Source organism: Pseudomyrmex gracilis, unplaced genomic scaffold, assembly GCF_002006095.1.
Source record: "Pseudomyrmex gracilis isolate BER0280 unplaced genomic scaffold, ASM200609v1 scaffold_88, whole genome shotgun sequence".
Taxonomy (NCBI): Eukaryota; Metazoa; Arthropoda; class Insecta; order Hymenoptera; family Formicidae; genus Pseudomyrmex; species Pseudomyrmex gracilis.
In genome coordinates, this window is record NW_018020672.1 from 69,336 (window position 1) to 88,379 (window position 19,044).

At 34.2% G+C, this 19,044-nt stretch overlaps 6 protein-coding genes across 11 annotated transcripts; 3 read left to right on the forward strand and 3 right to left on the reverse strand.

Annotated features, from left to right (window-relative positions):
• Positions 1-849: 849 nt before the first annotated feature.
• LOC109855411 (glutamate--cysteine ligase regulatory subunit) lies at positions 850-2,802 on the reverse strand. Its single transcript, XM_020429639.1, has 6 exons — positions 2,696-2,802; positions 2,426-2,488; positions 2,071-2,188; positions 1,790-1,989; positions 1,581-1,695; positions 850-1,445 (listed from the first exon to the last, which is right to left on the reverse strand). The coding sequence occupies exons 1-6, from the start codon at positions 2,783-2,785 to the stop codon at positions 1,294-1,296; spliced, it is 738 nt and encodes a 245-aa protein (XP_020285228.1). The 5' UTR covers positions 2,786-2,802; the 3' UTR covers positions 850-1,293.
• A 91-nt stretch (positions 2,803-2,893) lies between these two features.
• Positions 2,894-4,848, forward strand: LOC109855412 (transmembrane protein 14C). The gene is made up of 4 exons (XM_020429640.1): positions 2,894-2,981; positions 3,432-3,792; positions 4,137-4,326; positions 4,682-4,848. Exons 2-4 carry the CDS (start codon positions 3,717-3,719, stop codon positions 4,746-4,748), a joined length of 333 nt encoding a protein of 110 aa, XP_020285229.1. The 5' UTR covers positions 2,894-2,981; positions 3,432-3,716; the 3' UTR covers positions 4,749-4,848.
• Positions 4,849-4,901: 53 nt separating this feature from the next.
• LOC109855380 (histone-lysine N-methyltransferase SETMAR-like) lies at positions 4,902-5,828 on the reverse strand. The gene has a single exon (XM_020429585.1). The coding sequence runs from the start codon at positions 5,826-5,828 to the stop codon at positions 4,902-4,904; it is 927 nt and encodes a 308-aa protein (XP_020285174.1).
• A 545-nt stretch (positions 5,829-6,373) lies between these two features.
• On the forward strand, positions 6,374-11,321 carry LOC109855386 (calnexin). 5 transcript variants are annotated; one of them, XM_020429596.1, is made up of 10 exons: positions 6,377-6,465; positions 6,581-6,662; positions 6,784-6,851; positions 7,220-7,472; positions 7,562-7,857; positions 7,947-8,606; positions 8,681-8,821; positions 9,507-9,629; positions 9,888-10,070; positions 10,239-11,321. In XM_020429596.1, exons 4-10 carry the CDS (start codon positions 7,229-7,231, stop codon positions 10,287-10,289), a joined length of 1,698 nt encoding a protein of 565 aa, XP_020285185.1. In that variant the 5' UTR covers positions 6,377-6,465; positions 6,581-6,662; positions 6,784-6,851; positions 7,220-7,228; the 3' UTR covers positions 10,290-11,321. The 5 variants fall into 5 exon arrangements, with proteins under 5 accessions (XP_020285189.1, XP_020285185.1, XP_020285186.1 ...); XM_020429597.1 differs by having other exon boundaries at positions 6,581-6,630; XM_020429598.1 differs by lacking the exon at positions 6,784-6,851 and having other exon boundaries at positions 6,581-6,721.
• Positions 10,990-14,716, reverse strand: LOC109855385 (myotubularin-related protein 6). Of its 2 annotated transcripts, none has more exons than XM_020429593.1 (13): positions 14,625-14,716; positions 14,297-14,428; positions 14,033-14,195; positions 13,778-13,935; positions 13,550-13,675; positions 13,333-13,467; positions 13,101-13,233; positions 12,797-13,023; positions 12,468-12,718; positions 12,228-12,371; positions 12,006-12,132; positions 11,651-11,908; positions 10,990-11,573 (listed from the first exon to the last, which is right to left on the reverse strand). In XM_020429593.1, the coding sequence occupies exons 1-13, from the start codon at positions 14,646-14,648 to the stop codon at positions 11,430-11,432; spliced, it is 2,022 nt and encodes a 673-aa protein (XP_020285182.1). In that variant the 5' UTR covers positions 14,649-14,716; the 3' UTR covers positions 10,990-11,429. The 2 variants fall into 2 exon arrangements, with proteins under 2 accessions (XP_020285182.1, XP_020285183.1); XM_020429594.1 differs by having other exon boundaries at positions 14,297-14,410; positions 14,625-14,712.
• A 458-nt stretch (positions 14,717-15,174) lies between these two features.
• LOC109855387 (synembryn) lies at positions 15,175-18,180 on the forward strand. The gene is made up of 11 exons (XM_020429601.1): positions 15,175-15,268; positions 15,425-15,528; positions 15,706-15,845; positions 16,020-16,132; positions 16,298-16,593; positions 16,687-16,853; positions 16,948-17,209; positions 17,296-17,440; positions 17,514-17,661; positions 17,740-17,859; positions 17,938-18,180. The coding sequence occupies exons 1-11, from the start codon at positions 15,196-15,198 to the stop codon at positions 18,062-18,064; spliced, it is 1,695 nt and encodes a 564-aa protein (XP_020285190.1). The 5' UTR covers positions 15,175-15,195; the 3' UTR covers positions 18,065-18,180.
• Positions 18,181-19,044: the final 864 nt, after the last annotated feature.

Consider the following 19,044-nt stretch of genomic DNA (forward strand, 5'->3'; position numbering starts at 1 on the left):
TAATTGTATTAATAAGTGCAAATATTAATTTTCTTTATCGGTTTTTCGATAAATTCGCTACTGACTAAAGAGAGAGAGAGAGAGAGCATTTACGTCGTCTTCTGGTCCTCCGAAGATCCCGGTCCCATCGTTTCGTTCCTCTTCGCAGTATATATGTGTGCGGTGCCATGCGGTGCGGCTTAACGCAAAAGGGCTCACCGGGAGCGGGGAAAAGAGCAGCGCAGTGGAGTAACAGAACGGAAAGGGAAAGATCCGAGAAGGCAGAGCGGCGCAAAGCGCGGTGGTGGCAAAGGGAAAAAACAAAGTGTATATATCGGGGCCGGTCTATGACGACGGCGGCGACGCCGGGGACACACACACGCACACACAAAAAGAAGGATTCTCCTCCGGTGTCACCGCCGGTGTAGCCGATCCGGCGGACTCCGGATCGCCTACCGCTAGCGAGAGCTGCGAGCTGCTCAAAAAGAATATCGTTGTTCCTTCTTTTAGAAAACCTACTATTTTTCTTTCCTCGCACAAAACGTCTCATTTCTCACACGGAAACTTGAATGCGAATACACAGAATTACAAGATCACGCATTACTGTGCGCTCTTGTTTTGTTATTCAAATATTTCCGAATTTTGACGCGATCGTGTTTATATCCAACGCTACTCGATAGTTCCGCATCACTTTTGCAAGTTTCACGTTTTGGTCTTATACGTTAGCTATTAGCGAAAATTTATACGCCCGTCATACGCTCTATTTTACGACGCATTTAAGAGACAGCTCTACGAAGTTCGATTCAAATTAATTGCGTTTCTTTTTTTGTCTTATCTTGAGTGAAATATTCGTACACACACATCGATCAATATTTGCGCAATATATATTTTTCTTCAATAATTTACATTTTTTCAATATCTAATGATAATTGTATAATTAAGTTGGTAACGTCTACTGACATAAAGTATAACAGCTGTTCTATATAAAAATGCAAAAAGTTTACAAAAGCTCGTGAGATCTCTAATGATACGAACTTAAAAAGTAAGGCACATCTAAAATACATTTGTTACAACACGTGTAATAATAATAATAATAATAATAATAACAATAATAATAAATATATACATGAATTCAAAATGCTAATAATAAGAAAGCTTAATGATTTCTATTTCTGTGTAAAATATGTATGTAATAAAAAATAATATGAAACTATATATATTGTTGTATATAATATGTGTATACCAGATACACACATTATACCGTATCAATTCGTATACTACACAACAGACATAAATCTAGCAATACTATTAATGTTAAGGTTGAACATTTGGCTTTTTAATGTGCAATAAGTATCCCTTTGACAATAATATTCCACGACATTTTAAGTAGACCTGATACTTTAGCAGCCAGTGCAAGGCGGCAGTGCTGCCGAATATATCCTCTAACACTTCTTGAGGAAGTATTTCTATTTAAAGGAATGGAACAAAAATTGTGTGTTACGGTTAATAATGTTGTAAAATCGAAAATCACATTAATATTTTTTAAGCTCAGTAAAATCTTTTGTTTTTGTAAAATCATTACGATTAAAGAAGATATTTACCAGCTGGATCGCTGTGCGTTAGTAATTGAATGTCATTTTGCTTAGTGAATTCTTGCAAGGCTGGCGGCACCACACAACAGGCAGTTAAATTAATTTGTACTATGTTTGGCTTTACCTGCAAGGAATACATATATTCTGCATTACATTAGTTCGACACACTGAATGGGATTTACACACATTACTTCACACAGAAGGTGATTCATTCTTACCTCAGCCCAGTGGAATAGATCCGTGAACGTGTTGGTGTTAATGTCGCTCAATCCGACACTGAACAATTTGTCAGCTTTCACATATTTCTCTACCACAGACCATATTTGTTTCAATGACAACAATGTATCCTCCGGGCTCTCATCCGTTTTGTAAGCTATTACTAAAGATTCTATGGTATTTGTACGTAGTGCTTTAAATGCTATTAAAAAAAAAAAAAGTAAAAGATATAATATATATAGAAATCTATTGGAAAAAATACATTGTTACAATTACAACATACCTTGGTCCAATGCTTCCTTCAATAAATCAACATTAGGCGAGGAAATAAATACTTTAGTAGTAATCTTCAAATCTTTCCTGTCAACATCCTGCATATTTGTATCTTCCTTTCCATTAATCTATATAATAAGTAATTGATATAAACTTATATCAAAAGACAAACAAAAGAACAATGATTTTCTGGTCTCGTTAGCGGTACAACTGAAAATAGATGTTGAAACCAATAGCAGGATAGATTCTATTTTAACATTTATGAAATAAAACATCTATTTTCAGTTATAAATCAAACGTTCGCACGTTTATCTTCAGGATATATTCACAAATACGTACAAAATTATTTGAAATTCTATACGTACAACTGTCGCACTGTCTCCCTTGTTCTGTTCATCCTTTAAAATAATTTTCAACGACTCGGTTAACTGAAACAACACAGAGTCAACGAGAAATTATAAAAATTTCGTCCGAACAAAACTATTTCGAGAAAAATCGCATTGCGAACGTGATTGCGCGGCATAACCTCAATCTTAATCGGTATAAATCAATCTTACTGTGTCATTAATGAAGTGACAATTACATGACGTTTATCTTAGAAGGATTGTAACATGACGCAATAACTGTCAACTGACCTCATCGGTGGTGTTTTGGCTGGCTAACTGCTTCGCCTCGCTCAGGGAAAGTATGTTCCCGGTGTTGACAAGCAAATCGCGCGAAGGCATATTCGGCGAGCTTACACGAATTTCTCACGACAAGTCCGGCTTGTCGGGAAATAGTGCGAGCATTTATACGCTCGTGCGGTGCCGTGATGTCATCGATCGTGACTCTACGATTTATCCGCAGAAAAACTGTAAACGTTCCTCGAGAATATCCTATCATGTGATGTAATCTCGCGTTACGCCTATTTGCACGGAGATTGTACGTGTACTCGCAATTATCTATTATTACCGTTTTCATTTTCCGCAACTCTTGAAAATGTTTTTGAATATTTTATATCGTATATATGATCCGCGTACTCGCAAAATTATTTAGAAGAAATAAAAAAATACAAAGAAAACTAAATACAAATACATCTATGACTTTGATACACAAATTATAAATTTTAAAATAAAAAGTCGTTAAATTAATAACACAAAAAGCGATGAAGTTGCTATTGTTAAATAATTTTCTTTGATATTTAAAAACCTTTATTTTTTTTTTTTTTTTGCAGTTATTGACAAAATTTGAAGTACAAATTTTGTCGCAACACGCAAACGTGTTTTTAAAATCCTATTTTGAATTTTATACGTTTGCTGTCTCATGTATTTGCATTATATGACTTGTGCAACTATATATATATATATATATATATGATTTATACAATTTCAGAACTAAACGAAGGGCTGAAGTAACTGAACGCAACATTGTTCAGATGAAAATTCAATGTTGATTCAAAGTGTTGAAGCAAAGGAGGTGGTTCACAGAAAGAATGAAAATATCACCGCGAGTTTGCTATACTGATGTTTACGTACTTCGTGGTGGCACGCGCATAAATACTAATAAACACAATAATAATACATTTCCGATCATTTTCGCTTGTCATTCAGGCAATAGTATATCATCTGATTGTCTCGCGCGACATATTGGAGATATAATCCAGAAAACTCCGTGAAAATGCCTGTCGATATTGCCTCGTACGGATACGCCGCTTTAGTAGCCGGTGGCGGAATATTAGGTTACGTGAAGTCAAGTGAGTTCGAGAAGATCAATCACAGATTTTCTTGTTGCACGCAAGAAATTTCACGTGTCAATCAAATCTTTGATGGTTCACGCGAAGCATCAAAGAATCCACAGGTCCTGTCATCTTGGATAATCCAAATTTGTATCACTGCGCGGAAGTATCGATTTTCGGTCTTCTTCGATCGACAACATAATTTCCTATTACATAGATTCCTCAGCATATATTTTTGCTATAACATTCTTTATATTATTTACATTCATACACAGACTGGCATATGGACTAACCGATTTCGGTTCAAGAGCCACAAGCGCGCCAAACCAAATCTATCATATTCTTGTATTTGTATGCCGCAGATTCTATTCCTTCCTTGGCAGCCGGTCTTCTTTTTGGATCTATTCTGGGATACGGAGCTTATCAGATATCTCAGGATCACAAAAACATAGCAGTTTTCGCAGGAGCCAGTTCGGTTCTTGGGGGTATAATGGGATTTCGATATTATCACAGTGGTAAACTCATGCCAGCTGGAATGCTTGCTGTGTTCAGGTATATTTGCTGTCAGTTGTTAAAAAAAGATAAGTTATGTAAGAAGGTAAAGAAGAGCATTTGTGCATATCTTTTTTTTCTTAAGTTTGCAAAGAAACCAAAAAATGTGATGTTTGCACAAATGTTTGATTTTGTTGAATCAAATTGTTTTGTATTTGTTGCAGCAAATGTGTAATATAAAATATACAACTCTGACGTCAATGTTTTTGTGTACACTTTTTACATGTTGCAAAAGATTCCGAAGAAAAAGATAATGCACAAATATTATTTTTTATTATTCTTTATTCTTTTTATTGCCTATTATTAAGAATAATTATTTACAATGTTATTAATACTAGAATGTATAAATGTTTAGTACTCTCATGGTCATAAGGACGGTTGTCAGATATTTTGATACACCGCTACACGGAAGAATACAGTGAACAAAATCTTTGTGACTATTAGAAATATGTTGCATTTATGTTAATTTTAATATTATTATGTGCAAAGAAAAAAAAACAATACATATTGAGTTGACTAATAAATAATGTCGGAATTTTCGATAAAAAAAAAAATTTTTTTTTAAGTATAGAAAACTATTTAATGTATTGACCATTTTGATCAATGACTTTTTGCCATCTTGCAGGTAACTTCGTAATACTATCCTCCCAGAATTTTGCATCCTTTGCAGCAAAAAATCTTGAAACATACATTTTGAAGGCTTCTAAAGAATCAAAAGTTTCTCCATTGAGCGAATCTTGCAGAAAACGAAATAAATAAAAATCAGATGGTGCTAAGTCAGGTGAATAAGGTGGATGATTAAGAACATCCCAATCTAGTTCTCGTAATTTTTGCTGACTTTGTACCGATACGTGAGATCTCGCAGTGTCTTGATGAAAAACTACTCCTTTTCTATTGGCAAGTTCTGGTCGTTTTTCCTTAATGTTTTCGTTCAATCTATCTAATTGTGAGCAATACTTATCAGAATTAATAAGTTGATTAGGTGGCAAGAGCTCATAAAACAATATTCCTTTCCAGTCCCACCATACACACAGCAAAATCTTCTTGGGGCGTGAAATGACTTTAGGAGTGACTGACAAATTTGATTCTGGATTCCGGTGTCTTTTTTGTATTACATTGGTGTAAACAATCCATTTTGCATTTCCAGTGACAAGTCGCTCCAAAAATGATTCATTCTCGTTGCGTTTTAACAATGAATTACAAGCTGCAATTCGATCGACTAAATTTTTTTCACTTAAATTGTGTGGAATCCAAATACCATATCTGAAAATCAAACCAAGTTGACACAAATGCCTCTTAACGCTGGATTTCGATATTCCTAATATTTCGGCAATCTCTTGTGTGGTATAATGCGGATTATTTTCAATTAAACTAGATATTTGATCGTTATCGATCTCAATAGGTCTGCCAGGTCTCTCGTCGATCAAATTATAATTTCCGTCACGAAATTTTTTGAACCATCTTTGCACCGTTCTTTCACTGACAGAACCAACACCATGCATATCAGAAATATGTTTTGTTGTTTGTACCGTATTTTTACCTTGCCGAAAATAAAATAGCATAAGTGCACGATAATATATCTTTTCGCTATTCATATTCAAATCAAAATAAGTACTAAAAAAATGAAAATATAATGAACAAATATATGTATATAATTAAGAAGTATAAATAAAAGAAGACGATTTTTTCTTCCGGTGTGGCAAGTTGAAGAGTTGGTTTATAATTGCTCTAACCGTTAACTTGGGCCACTGCCTGTAAAAGTTGGAAGATAGAAAATACGTACTTACCAGAGAGAAGTCTGAAGCCCGTTCTACATTGATCGCAAGCGCAAACGCAAGGTATAGATCGCGTAGAATTAACCAATCACGCTGATCAATTGGCTGATTTGATCAATACGATTAGTCAATTCTACCAGACCAGTTCTTCGCGTTTGCGCTTGCGATCAATGTAGAACAGGCTTATTGTTGCGCGAACCAATGAGAACGTTTCGAAGTGACTCAATAGACGATCGCAATTGGCCAGTTTTCTAGTTGGTACACGTGTTCACTCGAGAAACAAGCACAATAAAACGGAATCTAAATCTGTATTATTTAAGTCTCATGCGTAAGAAGCCATATAAATATAATAAATAATCAAACGGTAAGTAACAGTGCAATATCGAAGAAAATAATTTGCCTGGTTCAACGTGTCCTTTGCGAAAAACACATACGTTGTTATTTGCGGTCAATATTCTATCGTTTTTTTTTTGTTGAAGACTCGTGTGAACACGTTGCAACCTGTGAGTGGAGAAGACTCTTCGACACAGTTACGTTGCGCTAATTGAGACAATCCTGCCGGTAATTTCCGGAAGTGTTGTTCCTTTTTGGAACGCATCGCACCGATATCTCGCCCTTGTGTAAATAGATTAAATTATCATTATTAAATAATTGAATAACACGTATTCCCGATTTCTTGCAGTTTAAACGTTCACGCGTACTGCTTGTCGCGAGAATCTAATAACTCGGATCTGATTTTTTTTCAAATTGGTAAGATAATACTTTTATTTATATTTAACAGTCGATTTTTCGTGCGACACACACAAATTGATTTCTCATTCTCGCTACGTGTAAAGTTCGTAAAGAAATGCATTGTCTCTTTTGCGATCGTTTATATCTTAAGCAGCAAAGGTTAAGTTTCACTGGTCTTCGGTGCATCAGTTTGCGAGAAATAGAATGTAGCTGTGTATTGTTGAAGTAAACGAAAATATACATGTGCTTTTTTTTTTATCTTTATTCCGCAGCACGTTCTTTTTCTCGCTTTAGAATTTATTTCTTTGTGTGTCCATACTCGTTAAATAGGTCTATGTAAAGTTTGACATTAATTATACAGGGTACGTCAATTTTTTTTATTTCAGGAATATGAAATGGCAAGAATCGTAGCGTGTATTGTATTAATTTATTTGAGTGCATGTTGTAATATATTGAGCGCAGACGAAAATGACAACAATGTCAGTGACGAAATACAGAAACCACCTTACAAAAGTCCAAATCCTGTGGGCTATGCTTATTTAGCGGAAGACTTTGACAATGAAGAAAAATTAAAAACCACGTGGATATTATCAGAAGCAAAGAAGAACGATATTGATGATGACATCGCCAAATACGATGGTTGTTAAAAATTTTTTTCGTGAGATACTCCATTACGTCGTTTTAATTTAACGATATTTAAAGTCAAAACTTTTTGATCGTATTAATAGGAATTTGGTCCGTTGAAGAATTGAAGAGACACGCAGAAAAAGGAGATTTAGGATTAGTGCTTAAGAGCCAAGCTAGACATGCTGCTATTTCTACTATGTTAGATAAGCCTTTTTATTTTGAAGATAAGCCCTTAATTGTACAGTACGAAGTTAATTTTCAAGAAGGTCAGGATTGCGGCGGTGCCTATCTTAAATTGCTCACATTAGACGAGGAATCTGGAGACTTGAAGCAGTTTCATGATAAAACACCATATACCATAATGTTTGGGCCTGATAAATGTGGCAATGATCATACGGTATTGTATCAATATGCACATTTTTTCTTTTCAATTTTTACAGTGATATAGTTTTGTATTGTTTGGTTTTTTTTTCAATATATTTTCAGCTTCATTTTATATTCCGACACAAAAACCCATTGAACGGCACAATCACAGAGAAACACTGTAAGAAGTCAAAAGATCGGCTAGAAAATTATTTCACAGATAAAATTCCGCATTTGTATACTCTAATCGTACGGCCTGATAATAGTTACGAGATCAAAGTTGATAATAAAGTCCTAAATTCGGGCTCGTTGTTAGACGATTTCGTTCCTCCCGTAAATCCGCCTCTGGAAATAGAGGATCCTGACGACAAACAGCCCGAGGATTGGGACGACAGAGAAAAGATCCCTGACCCGTTGGCAGAGAAACCCGAGGATTGGGATGAGGATGCTCCGGCCCAGATAGTCGATGAGGAGGACGTTATGCCTGAAGGGTGGCTTGAGGACGAACCACCCATGATACCAAATCCGGACGCAATCAAGCCCGAAGATTGGGACGTCGAGATGGACGGGGAATGGGAACCTGAGGAAATACCAAATCCGAAGTGCGCGGATGCCCCCGGTTGCGGCCCGTACAAGCAGAGAATGAAGAAAAATCCACGATATAAAGGAAAATGGTTGGCACCGCTCGTCAACAATCCCGATTACAAGGGAAAATGGAAACCTAAACTGATACACAACCCTGATTATTACAACGATGAGCATCCATTTAGGATGCAACCAATTGTAAGTAAAAACTATTAAACTACATGAGAGTAATTATGATCACATATGTACAACAAATTAGTGAAAACGTTTAGATGGCTGTTGGTTTCGAACTGTGGTCCATGTCTCCCGATATATACTTCGACAATATGATTATCACAGACGACGAGGAAGTTGCAAGAAAGTGGGCGGCTGATACTTTCGAAGTACGACGTGATAAAATTACCGAAGAAACCGTAAGTATTTTCTCATCAGTAATTTAGACAATTTGCCGTTCTCGGTAACACACTTGTACCGTTCACGGTACAAGTGATAAAAATTATGTATGTAAAGACAAACTTAAAAGTTTCGTCATCATCTTTCTTTCAAACTTATGAAACTTTGAATACTGATGTTGGATGATTCTTTACGTTAGTATGGATTCTAATGCATAGGAATCTACATGGGGACGAATGATGAAAGCAATGAATTATAAGCCAGGCTGGTGGGCACTTTACTTTGTGTATTGTGCCACACCAGTTGTCGCTTACATCTGGTACTTGTGCAAACGAGCACGCGAGGTATAATATTCGCGTAGACAAGTAAAGATGAAAAAAAACACACGAAACGTTAGAAGTGCTTGCTTGATGACGCATTAGAGCAAATTCTTGATCTAAATCGTATACGCAAGCGCTAATAATATATATTACACAAAATATACATGTATAAAAATGTATTTTATATTAGAGAATTTTTAGTCAGCTATTTATAGTGTTATCGCCAAATTGTAAAAATCGCGTTTATCTACTTTCTGTAACAAAGAAATCCTTTTTAGTCAAGGATTAATAATAATCCCTAAACTCTGTATGCAATTTTGCATAATAAGTTGTATAATGTGTATGTAGCATTTTTCATAATGTAGAGTAATTTTATCTGATACAGAAAACTATATTTCAACGAATCGTGTCCTTCACCGCGGCTAATCCATGGGTATGGGGAGTATACGTATTAGTAATTGCATTACTTGTAACGCTGCTACTATACTGTTGCTGCTTTAACAAAGAGGTAACGTTTGTTTAAAATATATGTATATATATAATGAGCCAAGTATTTTCACATCGCAAAAATAAAGTAGCTCGTGACCTTTCTGTTATTTGAAGGTTTTAAAGTAAATATTTTATGCTTTTGTATTTTTCTATGGTTTTAAAAGCAGAGCACATATATTGCAAGTTATTCGCACACACACAATAAGTATTTGCTTGTTATTTCTATCTATGCAAATAACACGGAAAATTTAATTGTCACTGTCTCACAAAATATCAGGATCCATCGGATCTCAAGGAAGAAGATTTCACAGGAAAAACACCTTTAGGAATAAGCGACGACATAGGCAAAGTGGAGGATGAGAATGAATCTGCAAATCCTGCCGACCAAGGAGTCGCCATAGAAGAAGTAGAAGACACAGAGAAAGAGACTGGAACTGACGAAATCATAGAAAGTGATAAGGTTAGTAATAATAAAAAAAAAAAAAAAAAAAAAAAAAAGAACTAAAGCATCTTGCAGCATAGGTGTCTGTAATTTAAAATTGCTATAATATGCAAACAATACGTTTTTTAATTATTATTTTTATTTTTAACAATACTCCGTCATGAAAACGCGCGTGGTTGTTTACAGGATACGTTGATCGGTGGCGAAGGTCCACGACGAAGGAAACCAAATAAATAGTGAAGCAAAAAAGTTGAATAAAAAATTATAAAAGAAAATTATTATATCGCTGATATTTACGTAATATACTGTCACATTCCACATTACACTTGCCACTGTGGATAGTAGGGTTACCAAAACACTAGCAAATTCAGTCACTACGATGTGATCAATAGTATTTATTCTCATCATCTATAAGGATACTTTTACTTCGTATATACATTATATATATATATATATATATATATAAGTTTTTGTCAGTATATATGTATATTTAAACGAATTATTCTCAGATTATATGCTTTTTCGTATAACGAGTGATGTGTGACGCAACTGTACTTGGAAATTCGCACGAGTGCTGTCCATAAAACGAACAATGCCTTAATAACGTATATAGTATTTGTATTTTTGGTTATAACGTGAAAAAAATGTTACAAGCGTCGAACACGCCGAATTTACTCGGTTTGATGTCACAAATCGGATATATTAGAGATAGAAGATGAAGAAAATCAAGAAGTTATGAATGTATCATGTGAATGCAAGATTCATCGTATCATGTGAGAATCAAAGATTTACAAGATTTTAATAATCGTTACATGTACTTTTTGATTGCTATGGTGAAATCAAATCTAATTGGAACACATGTACTTTACTCTTTGCTTACATGTTTAACAAAAAAAAAAAAAAACAGTTTTCACTTCTCTGTTATTTAGTAAATATGTTTGTTATTAAAAAGAAACTATTTTAATGAGTATATTTAACTGATTTTTCTAACTAGTTACAAAAATGTGTAAAAAAATGTAGCTAATATAAGTTTTTAAAGCCATTAATATGCAACAGCGGCATTTATCACTGACCATAGTAGTTGATAATTAATGATTCGTCATTATTATTATTATTACTTATTTGGTGTACTCACGAAAGTTGATGTGTTTAAGTTAAGCGAACAAGAGTTCATATGGTATATTTGTGTAATCAGGTACTATGTTGTTTGTATTGACCGTGAAATAAAATTCAAAATAGAAAAGTTAAATACATAAGATTGAAATATCATGTTTTTTTTTTTGTGATGCTACATTTTGTCTTTGTTTCGTCTATGTTATAGACACAATGTGTACAAATATGAATTACAAGTAGCCGGCATTAAATTGAAACGCGCATTCAGGGACTAGTGGCAGATATGCCGGAACTTTGATAGCACGATTTGCACGTAGGAACAGCACGCTGCGACAGATGTCCCGGTAGTTTGGTGTGCATTGCCATGCATCTCATACACAATACGTCGCCGCATGACCAACAATGGTGCTGGAAATTAGTAGAGATGAAAACAACGGAACTGACTGAAAATCAATGTGAGTCAAATGCGCTTGTCGAATACGCACTTTTTTGTTAAAAGCATCGAACGTAGTCGAGCATCCGCATTCTTCCATGTTTCGCGACGACTTCCAGTCTAAGGCTACGGTCTTCAGTTCATTTTCCAATTGATTTACTTTCATCTTGAGTTTCGCCTTTTCATCGTGATTCGTGCTGTCTATTATAGTTTCCGACAGAGTCTCCTTCATAAATTTGTTATCGAATTTATGCTTGCCCTTCTTTTGAGCATTATTTGTATCTAAAAGTTGTCCCAAAGAATTGACTCGCTAAAACCGGAAAAAAAATCAATCATATAAATTACATTCGGCATAGTTTTGATGAAACTTCAAAACGATATTTTTCTATTTTTTTAAATTAAGATACTTTTAGCAGAAGTTTCACGTGATCCTCTAAGGAGCTCGTGTGATCATAGATTGTCAAAAGTAGGTCTTCACACGTCTCTCTAGGATGTATTCCGTTCTCAAATCTGAAGTACAAACCTCTCCAGAGACTGAAAGTAACGTTGAATCAATCTTGAGTTTATACGACTAATACAGATTAAAATCTGATCAAAAGCATTGTATGTAAGCTATGTATTTATTTTACACAATAGCTTGAGGCGCCAACTTAGGCTGAAGAACGTCAGCGGAGTCTTCATTACTGTAACGATTACACCTATAGATTGGATTTATATATTCGTTCGTATTGTTCGCTAAATAGCCCCACAACGAGTACGTTCGTTCAGGTAATCTAAGAAAAACAATCTGAACAATAATTCTCTTGATTTCATCGTAATTTTGTTTTTTTTTTTTTATTACGAGAGAAAAGATCAAGCGACGTAAATACCTTAGAATCTGCCTCTCCTTCTCCGAGTTTCCGATGAACGTACCGTATTGGCAACTATGTACGTGATCGTGTAACGTTAAGAGAAAATATTCGTTGAATTGAAATTTGTTCGGACACTGTTGCAGCAACTGGTACGTTGCGTCTATGAACTGCGTAAATATCGGGGCGAGTTCTTTGCCGTCGCTACTGACGTAACCACAACGATCGCTAAATTTGTGACCAAACGATAGCCAGTCCTTTTCTATTAACGCCTTCAAAACGAATAAGCAAAGAATAAATCAAAACAAAAATTTAATTATTATTATTTAAACGCTTTTTATTAAACTCACTTGAAAGCCTTGGATGGTTCTGTAAAATGGATCTAATAGTAATGCAGCTAGAGAGCAAACTTGCGCGGTGCGATCCCAGCCGTCGCTGCAATGCACAACCACGCTTACGCCGTTTGAAACTGCGCGCGCGATGAACCAAGCGGTTTCCAGAATCGAACGAATGTGTTTTAGCCAACCGCTGCTTTCTAGGCCGCTCAAAAATGCGCTCATGGAACTCGATCTTTGTACTAAATTCGAGTATAAACGTAAGTTTAACAACAGATGCATTTTGATGTCGCCCGTGCTAAAAAGTGTTCGTACTTACAATCCAAAAGTTTATTTAAACTTGTTCTCATTACATGAATATTTTCAATTCCGAAGAAATGAAATTTGATATTATCGTAAAAATTTTCGTTTTCGTATCCCTTTCCCGCGGCTCTATTGGCAAAGGCATTAATCTGGCCCAAGAAAATCAAAAGTGAGTCTTTAAATTTTAGTTTTTTTAAATACTGATATATATCCAATGTGTGTGTGTCACATCAGAAAATAATACTCACCCGCGGTCTTGTATCGACAACATACATATACTTCGAATTAGGATTTGTACACAGTATATTATACATCATTTGTTCGTCTTCAGGGCATCTCGCGCTAAATCCTGAAAGTGGTTGACTACAGCGACAAATGGCAGCCTGTGAAAAATCACAATTTACATTCACAGTTTAAAAAAAATCTTAAAATCAGTTTATTTAAATTAGAACTCGTTTCCTGAACCTTGTTCGAATGCAAATATGTTAAAACTGGCAGTCTTCCTCTGCTTCTAAACTTTGCACTGCCCCACAGAATATTGTTAGTACATGTACTAGGAACATATAAGTACCTCGGATAAGTATTGCAAAGCTGAAAGAATATAAGTGGTTTTTTAATTGTGTCAGCGTATATAAAATAAAATAAAAAAAAAAAGAAAAAGAAAACAATGTGTGTGTGTGTGTGTGTGCTTACCTCATAATTAGTATTTAAATATGAGAGCGACCATTCCTCATTTGGAACACCTTGCCGTTGGAATTCACTTTGTACATTGAAGAAATTCCATCCTGCGTGTTGAGGTAATGTATCTTCGCTTTCCTGATAACGAAAGCAATACAAATCCTCTACACTGGCTGCATTAAAAAGATAACACAAATGTAAATTTTAAGTGCATTTTTGATTAAAAAAAAAAAAAAAACAATGTAAACACACGTATATGTTTCTATTTACCTGGACAGGACAATTTTAATAATGTAAGATAAATCTCATGGCAATCGCGTTCCTTTGGAACAACAAATGTGACGATAAAGAAATGTTTGCACTTAATAAATAATGGCGATCCGGTTGTTGTCAATGGCTGTTTTTCTATATTAGCGATATGAGTATATAATACCTGCAATTAAAACAATTTGACACAAATAATGGCTCTTTGCTCACAAAATGTTAATATTACCAATAATATTCAAACATGCACTTGTGTAACATAATATTTACCCATATTTTCTTTTTACCGCTTCTTTCAACAAAGATAAGATGCGTTACCGTCAAATAAAGAGTGCCAAAGGAATGATTATTGCTATATTTGTCCAACATTCTCACATTTTCTACCTGCAAACGTATGTTTTCCTGAAAAACTTACACTATGTATACAAATAAAAATAAACAGATGTTTGCTTAAATGCTATCATAAATGCGCATATTCACAATTGTAAGACAAATAAAACAGCAGTTAAATATACATTTTAACGATTTAAATATCTTTACATATAAAATAAACAAAAATAAAATCATAAATATCGCAGTTAGAAAATTGTTTTTGTACCTTGGGAATCCTTATTTGATCCATATCTCTCTCTGTGTATGTAATAGCCTCTTTAAAAATAAATTAATATAATATAATATCAAATAGTTATATTTTTTATTTATGTAACTTCGCGATGAGATCGAGACGCGCGTGTTCTCTATTCGAATTGTACACAGCGTGTTGAGATAATAATAATTTTAATTCTAAGGGTTAATTTAATTTATCGGCGTTTTTTTATCAAATATCTACAAGTAATAGGCGAGGTTACTATTTCCATCTCTTTTCTTACGTGCGACGAGACTGAGATATATGTTATTAAAAACGCGATATACGAACTGTCACGCCAACTGTCACCTCGATGCCAAGTACATATATGTCATTAAATACGTCACGTATACGTAGACGTTCGATTCGCGGTTGGAAACACCGAGTCAATTTCACGCTCTCTATCGCATCGCACGGGAAAAATCGGAGCAAACTTCGAATTGGTTTTGGGAGACCTCGTGCGATGGACGCGCGAGTTACGGGATACGCTCAAAGTCTTGCTACAAATATTTCGAAGCATCATTCTATCTTTATTCCTTGGTAAATGTTGAATAAACATAGAACGATGCTTCGAAACATTTGTATTGAGACTTTGACCGCACCCACGGTTTGTGACGGTATGTAAACACATCGATTCATTGTAGATAACACAGACTCGGTTGGATCACTTTCATTAATTGGAAAACCAAATCGAAAAGGGTGTCATAATGTGAAGCAATGTGAAGTGTGTACATATTACATTGCAATTGTTAAACATTGTTTGTTTTGCGAAGAAAATTCAGATATGGAGAAAACTAATACGGACAATCTGATCTCGAAATTGATCACCGGCACGTACGAGGATTTTCACAAAAATATTGTTGAATTCTTGAAAATTGTGAGTATACAACAGGATACAGGTTTTGGAGATGTATTATTAGAAGAGTTGTTATTATTTATTATATATTAAAAACAATTTCTCTTGTGTGTACAGTATGTTCGAAAAAATTTTCCTTTTTATGTTTTTGAGATTAGTATTGACGTGGCTAATCGCGAGATTCTTAATATATTTCAGTATGAAAAGAAGACTAATATTGAAGAGTTGAATAATAACTGTTTGCGAGAGAAGTTATGGAAGAAACTGTTTTATTACTTAACAGATCACACTCATGTAGATTGTCATCAACATTGTTTAGCTGCTTTAAGGATACTCAGGTAAATTTACACATACATGTAAGTTATACATATACATGTTTCATAAGTTACATAGTTTATTTGTCATATAAAGTTTTATATTCTTCTTTTTGTGGGAAAACATATTTAACACAATATTTACATATTTACAAACATATTTACAAATATATTTACAAATGTCTTTCTATGTTTCAGTCGTGACAAAACAAATTTAAATGAGTTAGTCACTGACGATGCAATAAACATAATATTGCAAAATGCAGGCCTGACAAAGATATGTGAAGGAGATCAAATCTCATATACAATTGGTGAGAACAATTAGCAAATCTCTTTCCATGTGAAGTAGATAGAAACAAATGTGAGATATAAGGTTTTTTTGAATAGTTTAATCTCAAAAATTTGAAAAGTCATATGCAGACAAGATTGTGCATTAGGTAATATGTTTTAATATATAACCATGCTTGTAATTGCAGTTACAACAGAATCACTAAAGTTACTGTGCAATTTGTTGTTCAACAGTGTAAAAATACAACAATCGAAAATATTAATATCTTGTTTACCTCATCTTATCGATCGAATCAAAAATTACACGAGTGATGTTCCTAAAGATGTCGAGTTATTTGATATGAGAATATTATTTTTACTGACTGCGTTGAATGCTTCCGCGAGAGATGTAATCAAAAACGATTTGTGCGGTGATATATATCTCATTAAAATATTAGAGGAATTTACTACACAGAATGAAGATAACAAAACAATTACAACCAAGGTTTAGTACATCAAAATAACTGATATATTTATATACTTGACATTTTGTTTTCCGAATTTACAAATCAGCTTCACGTCTCTTCGTTGTTTTCAGACTGAGGAAATATCTGTACTTTGTGAAGTGCTAAAAGTTTTGTTTAATTTGTACATGCACTCTGATAATATTGGAGATGAGGAGCAAGAAAGATACAAGAACTTGGTCTTGATTTTGTATAAACTATTAACCTTTAAATACTCAACGTCTCAAGACGATCTTGAAAGGTAAAAAAAATAATTATACTGTGATCATATTGGTGCAATGTTACTTGTATTATATATATTGTTTGACGAAATATATCTGTTCATTCTTTTTCAGCAATGTCATTAACTTGCTGACTATAATACCGTACAGCTGTTACACATCGATTGTGCAACCTGTCGATTGTAGCGAGAATGGCGAGAATGGCGAGAATGTGTATCAAAATATGGATATGAGCGCGATATGCGTTTTACTTAGGTTCCTAAATCAAAGATTAGACTGTAAGACACGTCTGATAGAGAACATCTCTCCGGTAGTTACAGCTCTGGTCAGACTCGTTAAATCGGAGAGAATTATTCGCAAATATGTAAGGTTGCAGGTATGATATTCGGAAACTATGAAAATTTGCTGTAAAAACTGCAACATATAACAGTACAAATATGTTAATTATCCATAATACTTTAGATTCTACCGCCGTTAAAGGATGTGATGACTCGTCCCGAAGTAGGAACGACGTTGAGATCTAAACTGTGCAAATTGTTAACATCGCCTCTCACGGAATTACGTGACCTAGTTGCAGAACTTCTGTTCGTCCTTTGTAAAGAGAATGGTATTTATTTGTTATATCAGGAATTTAGAGTTATAATGGTAACGTCCACGTGAGATTTCGTCAATATTTACAGTTAGCCGTATGGTTAAATATACGGGATACGGAAATGCGGCCGGGATGTTTGCCAACAAGGGATTGTTGGGACGAAGTCAAACGGAAACAACTTATTCCTCCGAATCGGAGGACAGCGACACTGAGGAATATCTAAAATACAAGGAACAGTAAGTTAACATTGACAAAAACTATTTTTCCAGGACAGGATTGAAATTTTATTAACAAGCTGTTCTATCTGGTTCAAGAATAAACCCAGTAACCGGATGTTTCGAGCATCCCAAACTGAATCCGCTTGAAGGCATGACGGAAGAACAAAAAGAATACGAAGCCTTACAATTAGTAAATCTTGTTGACAAAATGACGAGGTAAATTGTGTACATGAGACGTACATTGGACTTAATTTATTCGACAGAAATCATAAAGAACACGTAATTCTTGTCTAGGGAAGGAGTTGTACGCCCCTGCCGTATTGGCGAGGACGGAAAACCGGCCCCTATAGAGCACGTTCTTGAATTGCAAAGTGAATTACCGAAACAACAATATGTTCGCAAGGATTCCGACTCCGAATAGATAAATTTTTAAACAAACATTTTTAAATAAACATTCACATGTATATCTATATATAGAAAAATCTGTATAAATGTAGTAATGTTTTTTCCGAATAAAGATCTAAATGTGAAACTTTATTAATGAGAGCATCGCAATTTTACCAGATATCAAGAGGCAATGCCGCGCGCCAAGTTCACGCGCAACAAAGTGGCGCTTAAACTAAAAAGCTTAATTGGTGCTGCTTTCTGATATCATTTTTTAAAATAAAGTTTTGTAGAGAAAGATTTTTTTTTGTGTATAAATATTACACCACAATTGTCAATTTACGCAAATAAACGGAGATTGTTTCGCACAAAATAAATCGCATTTCTGGAACAAACAAGGCAATAAAGAGACGGTAACATTTTAGTTGATTACTTTATTGAAAAAGAACAAAGAACAACATTACAAATTAAACAATATATTGGCAGGAAATAAAAAATATATAACAGTTTCCAAAATCACATGAAATATTTTTAAACATTACAATTTTGGTAAAATGTGTTATGTGCTTTGTGAGCATCACAATATATTATTATTGCATTGCAGCCTATGCGCAGACGAGAATGTATATTCCTACACTTCAAATAACTGCATAGTGATATATCTTTGAGAATATCTTAGTATAGGATAGTACAATATGAATTGACAGGTAATAGCAAAATTGAGTTGATATGATGAAGCAATGTGTACGATCAACAAAGAACATTTATTTATTCATTAATTTTTTTTGTTTAAGGCTAAATCTGTGTCCATCCTATAATAAAATATTTTCAATACATATTTGACAAATATATAAGTATAGCAAATGTCATATCTTTAATTATGTAATACAGTATGTAGATTAAAATATTTTTTTTTCTTTTTTTTGTAAAAGTGTATATAGATGTGTATACGTATAATACCATAAATTTGAATATATTTTTATATAAAAATGGAACTAAAATTTTTTTGTGTAGGTA

Coding starts and splice junctions, on each gene's coding strand:
- LOC109855387 (XM_020429601.1), top strand. CDS start 15,196: ATGTTGAATAAACATAGAACGATGCTTCGAAACATTTGTATTGAGACT. Junction 15,269..15,424: donor CGCACCCACGGTTTGTGACG/GTATGTAAACAC, acceptor TGTTTTGCGAAG/AAAATTCAGATATGGAGAAA. Junction 15,846..16,019: donor GCTGCTTTAAGGATACTCAG/GTAAATTTACAC, acceptor TCTATGTTTCAG/TCGTGACAAAACAAATTTAA.
- LOC109855380 (XM_020429585.1), bottom strand. CDS start 5,828: ATGCATGGTGTTGGTTCTGTCAGTGAAAGAACGGTGCAAAGATGGTTC.
- LOC109855412 (XM_020429640.1), top strand. CDS start 3,717: ATGCCTGTCGATATTGCCTCGTACGGATACGCCGCTTTAGTAGCCGGT. Junction 3,793..4,136: donor ATTAGGTTACGTGAAGTCAA/GTGAGTTCGAGA, acceptor TGTATGCCGCAG/ATTCTATTCCTTCCTTGGCA. Junction 4,327..4,681: donor GGAATGCTTGCTGTGTTCAG/GTATATTTGCTG, acceptor ATAAATGTTTAG/TACTCTCATGGTCATAAGGA.
- LOC109855386 (XM_020429598.1), top strand. CDS start 7,229: ATGGCAAGAATCGTAGCGTGTATTGTATTAATTTATTTGAGTGCATGT. Junction 8,607..8,680: donor CATTTAGGATGCAACCAATT/GTAAGTAAAAAC, acceptor GAAAACGTTTAG/ATGGCTGTTGGTTTCGAACT. Junction 9,630..9,887: donor GTTGCTGCTTTAACAAAGAG/GTAACGTTTGTT, acceptor ACAAAATATCAG/GATCCATCGGATCTCAAGGA.
- LOC109855385 (XM_020429593.1), bottom strand. CDS start 14,648: ATGGATCAAATAAGGATTCCCAAG. Junction 12,372..12,467: donor AAGGAGAGGCAGATTCTAAG/GTATTTACGTCG, acceptor TGTTTTTCTTAG/ATTACCTGAACGAACGTACT. Junction 11,909..12,005: donor ACGTGAAACTTCTGCTAAAA/GTATCTTAATTT, acceptor TTCCGGTTTTAG/CGAGTCAATTCTTTGGGACA.
- LOC109855411 (XM_020429639.1), bottom strand. CDS start 2,785: ATGCCTTCGCGCGATTTGCTTGTCAACACCGGGAACATACTTTCCCTG. Junction 1,696..1,789: donor ATCTATTCCACTGGGCTGAG/GTAAGAATGAAT, acceptor TATTCCTTGCAG/GTAAAGCCAAACATAGTACA. Junction 1,446..1,580: donor AACGCACAGCGATCCAGCTG/GTAAATATCTTC, acceptor TCCTTTAAATAG/AAATACTTCCTCAAGAAGTG.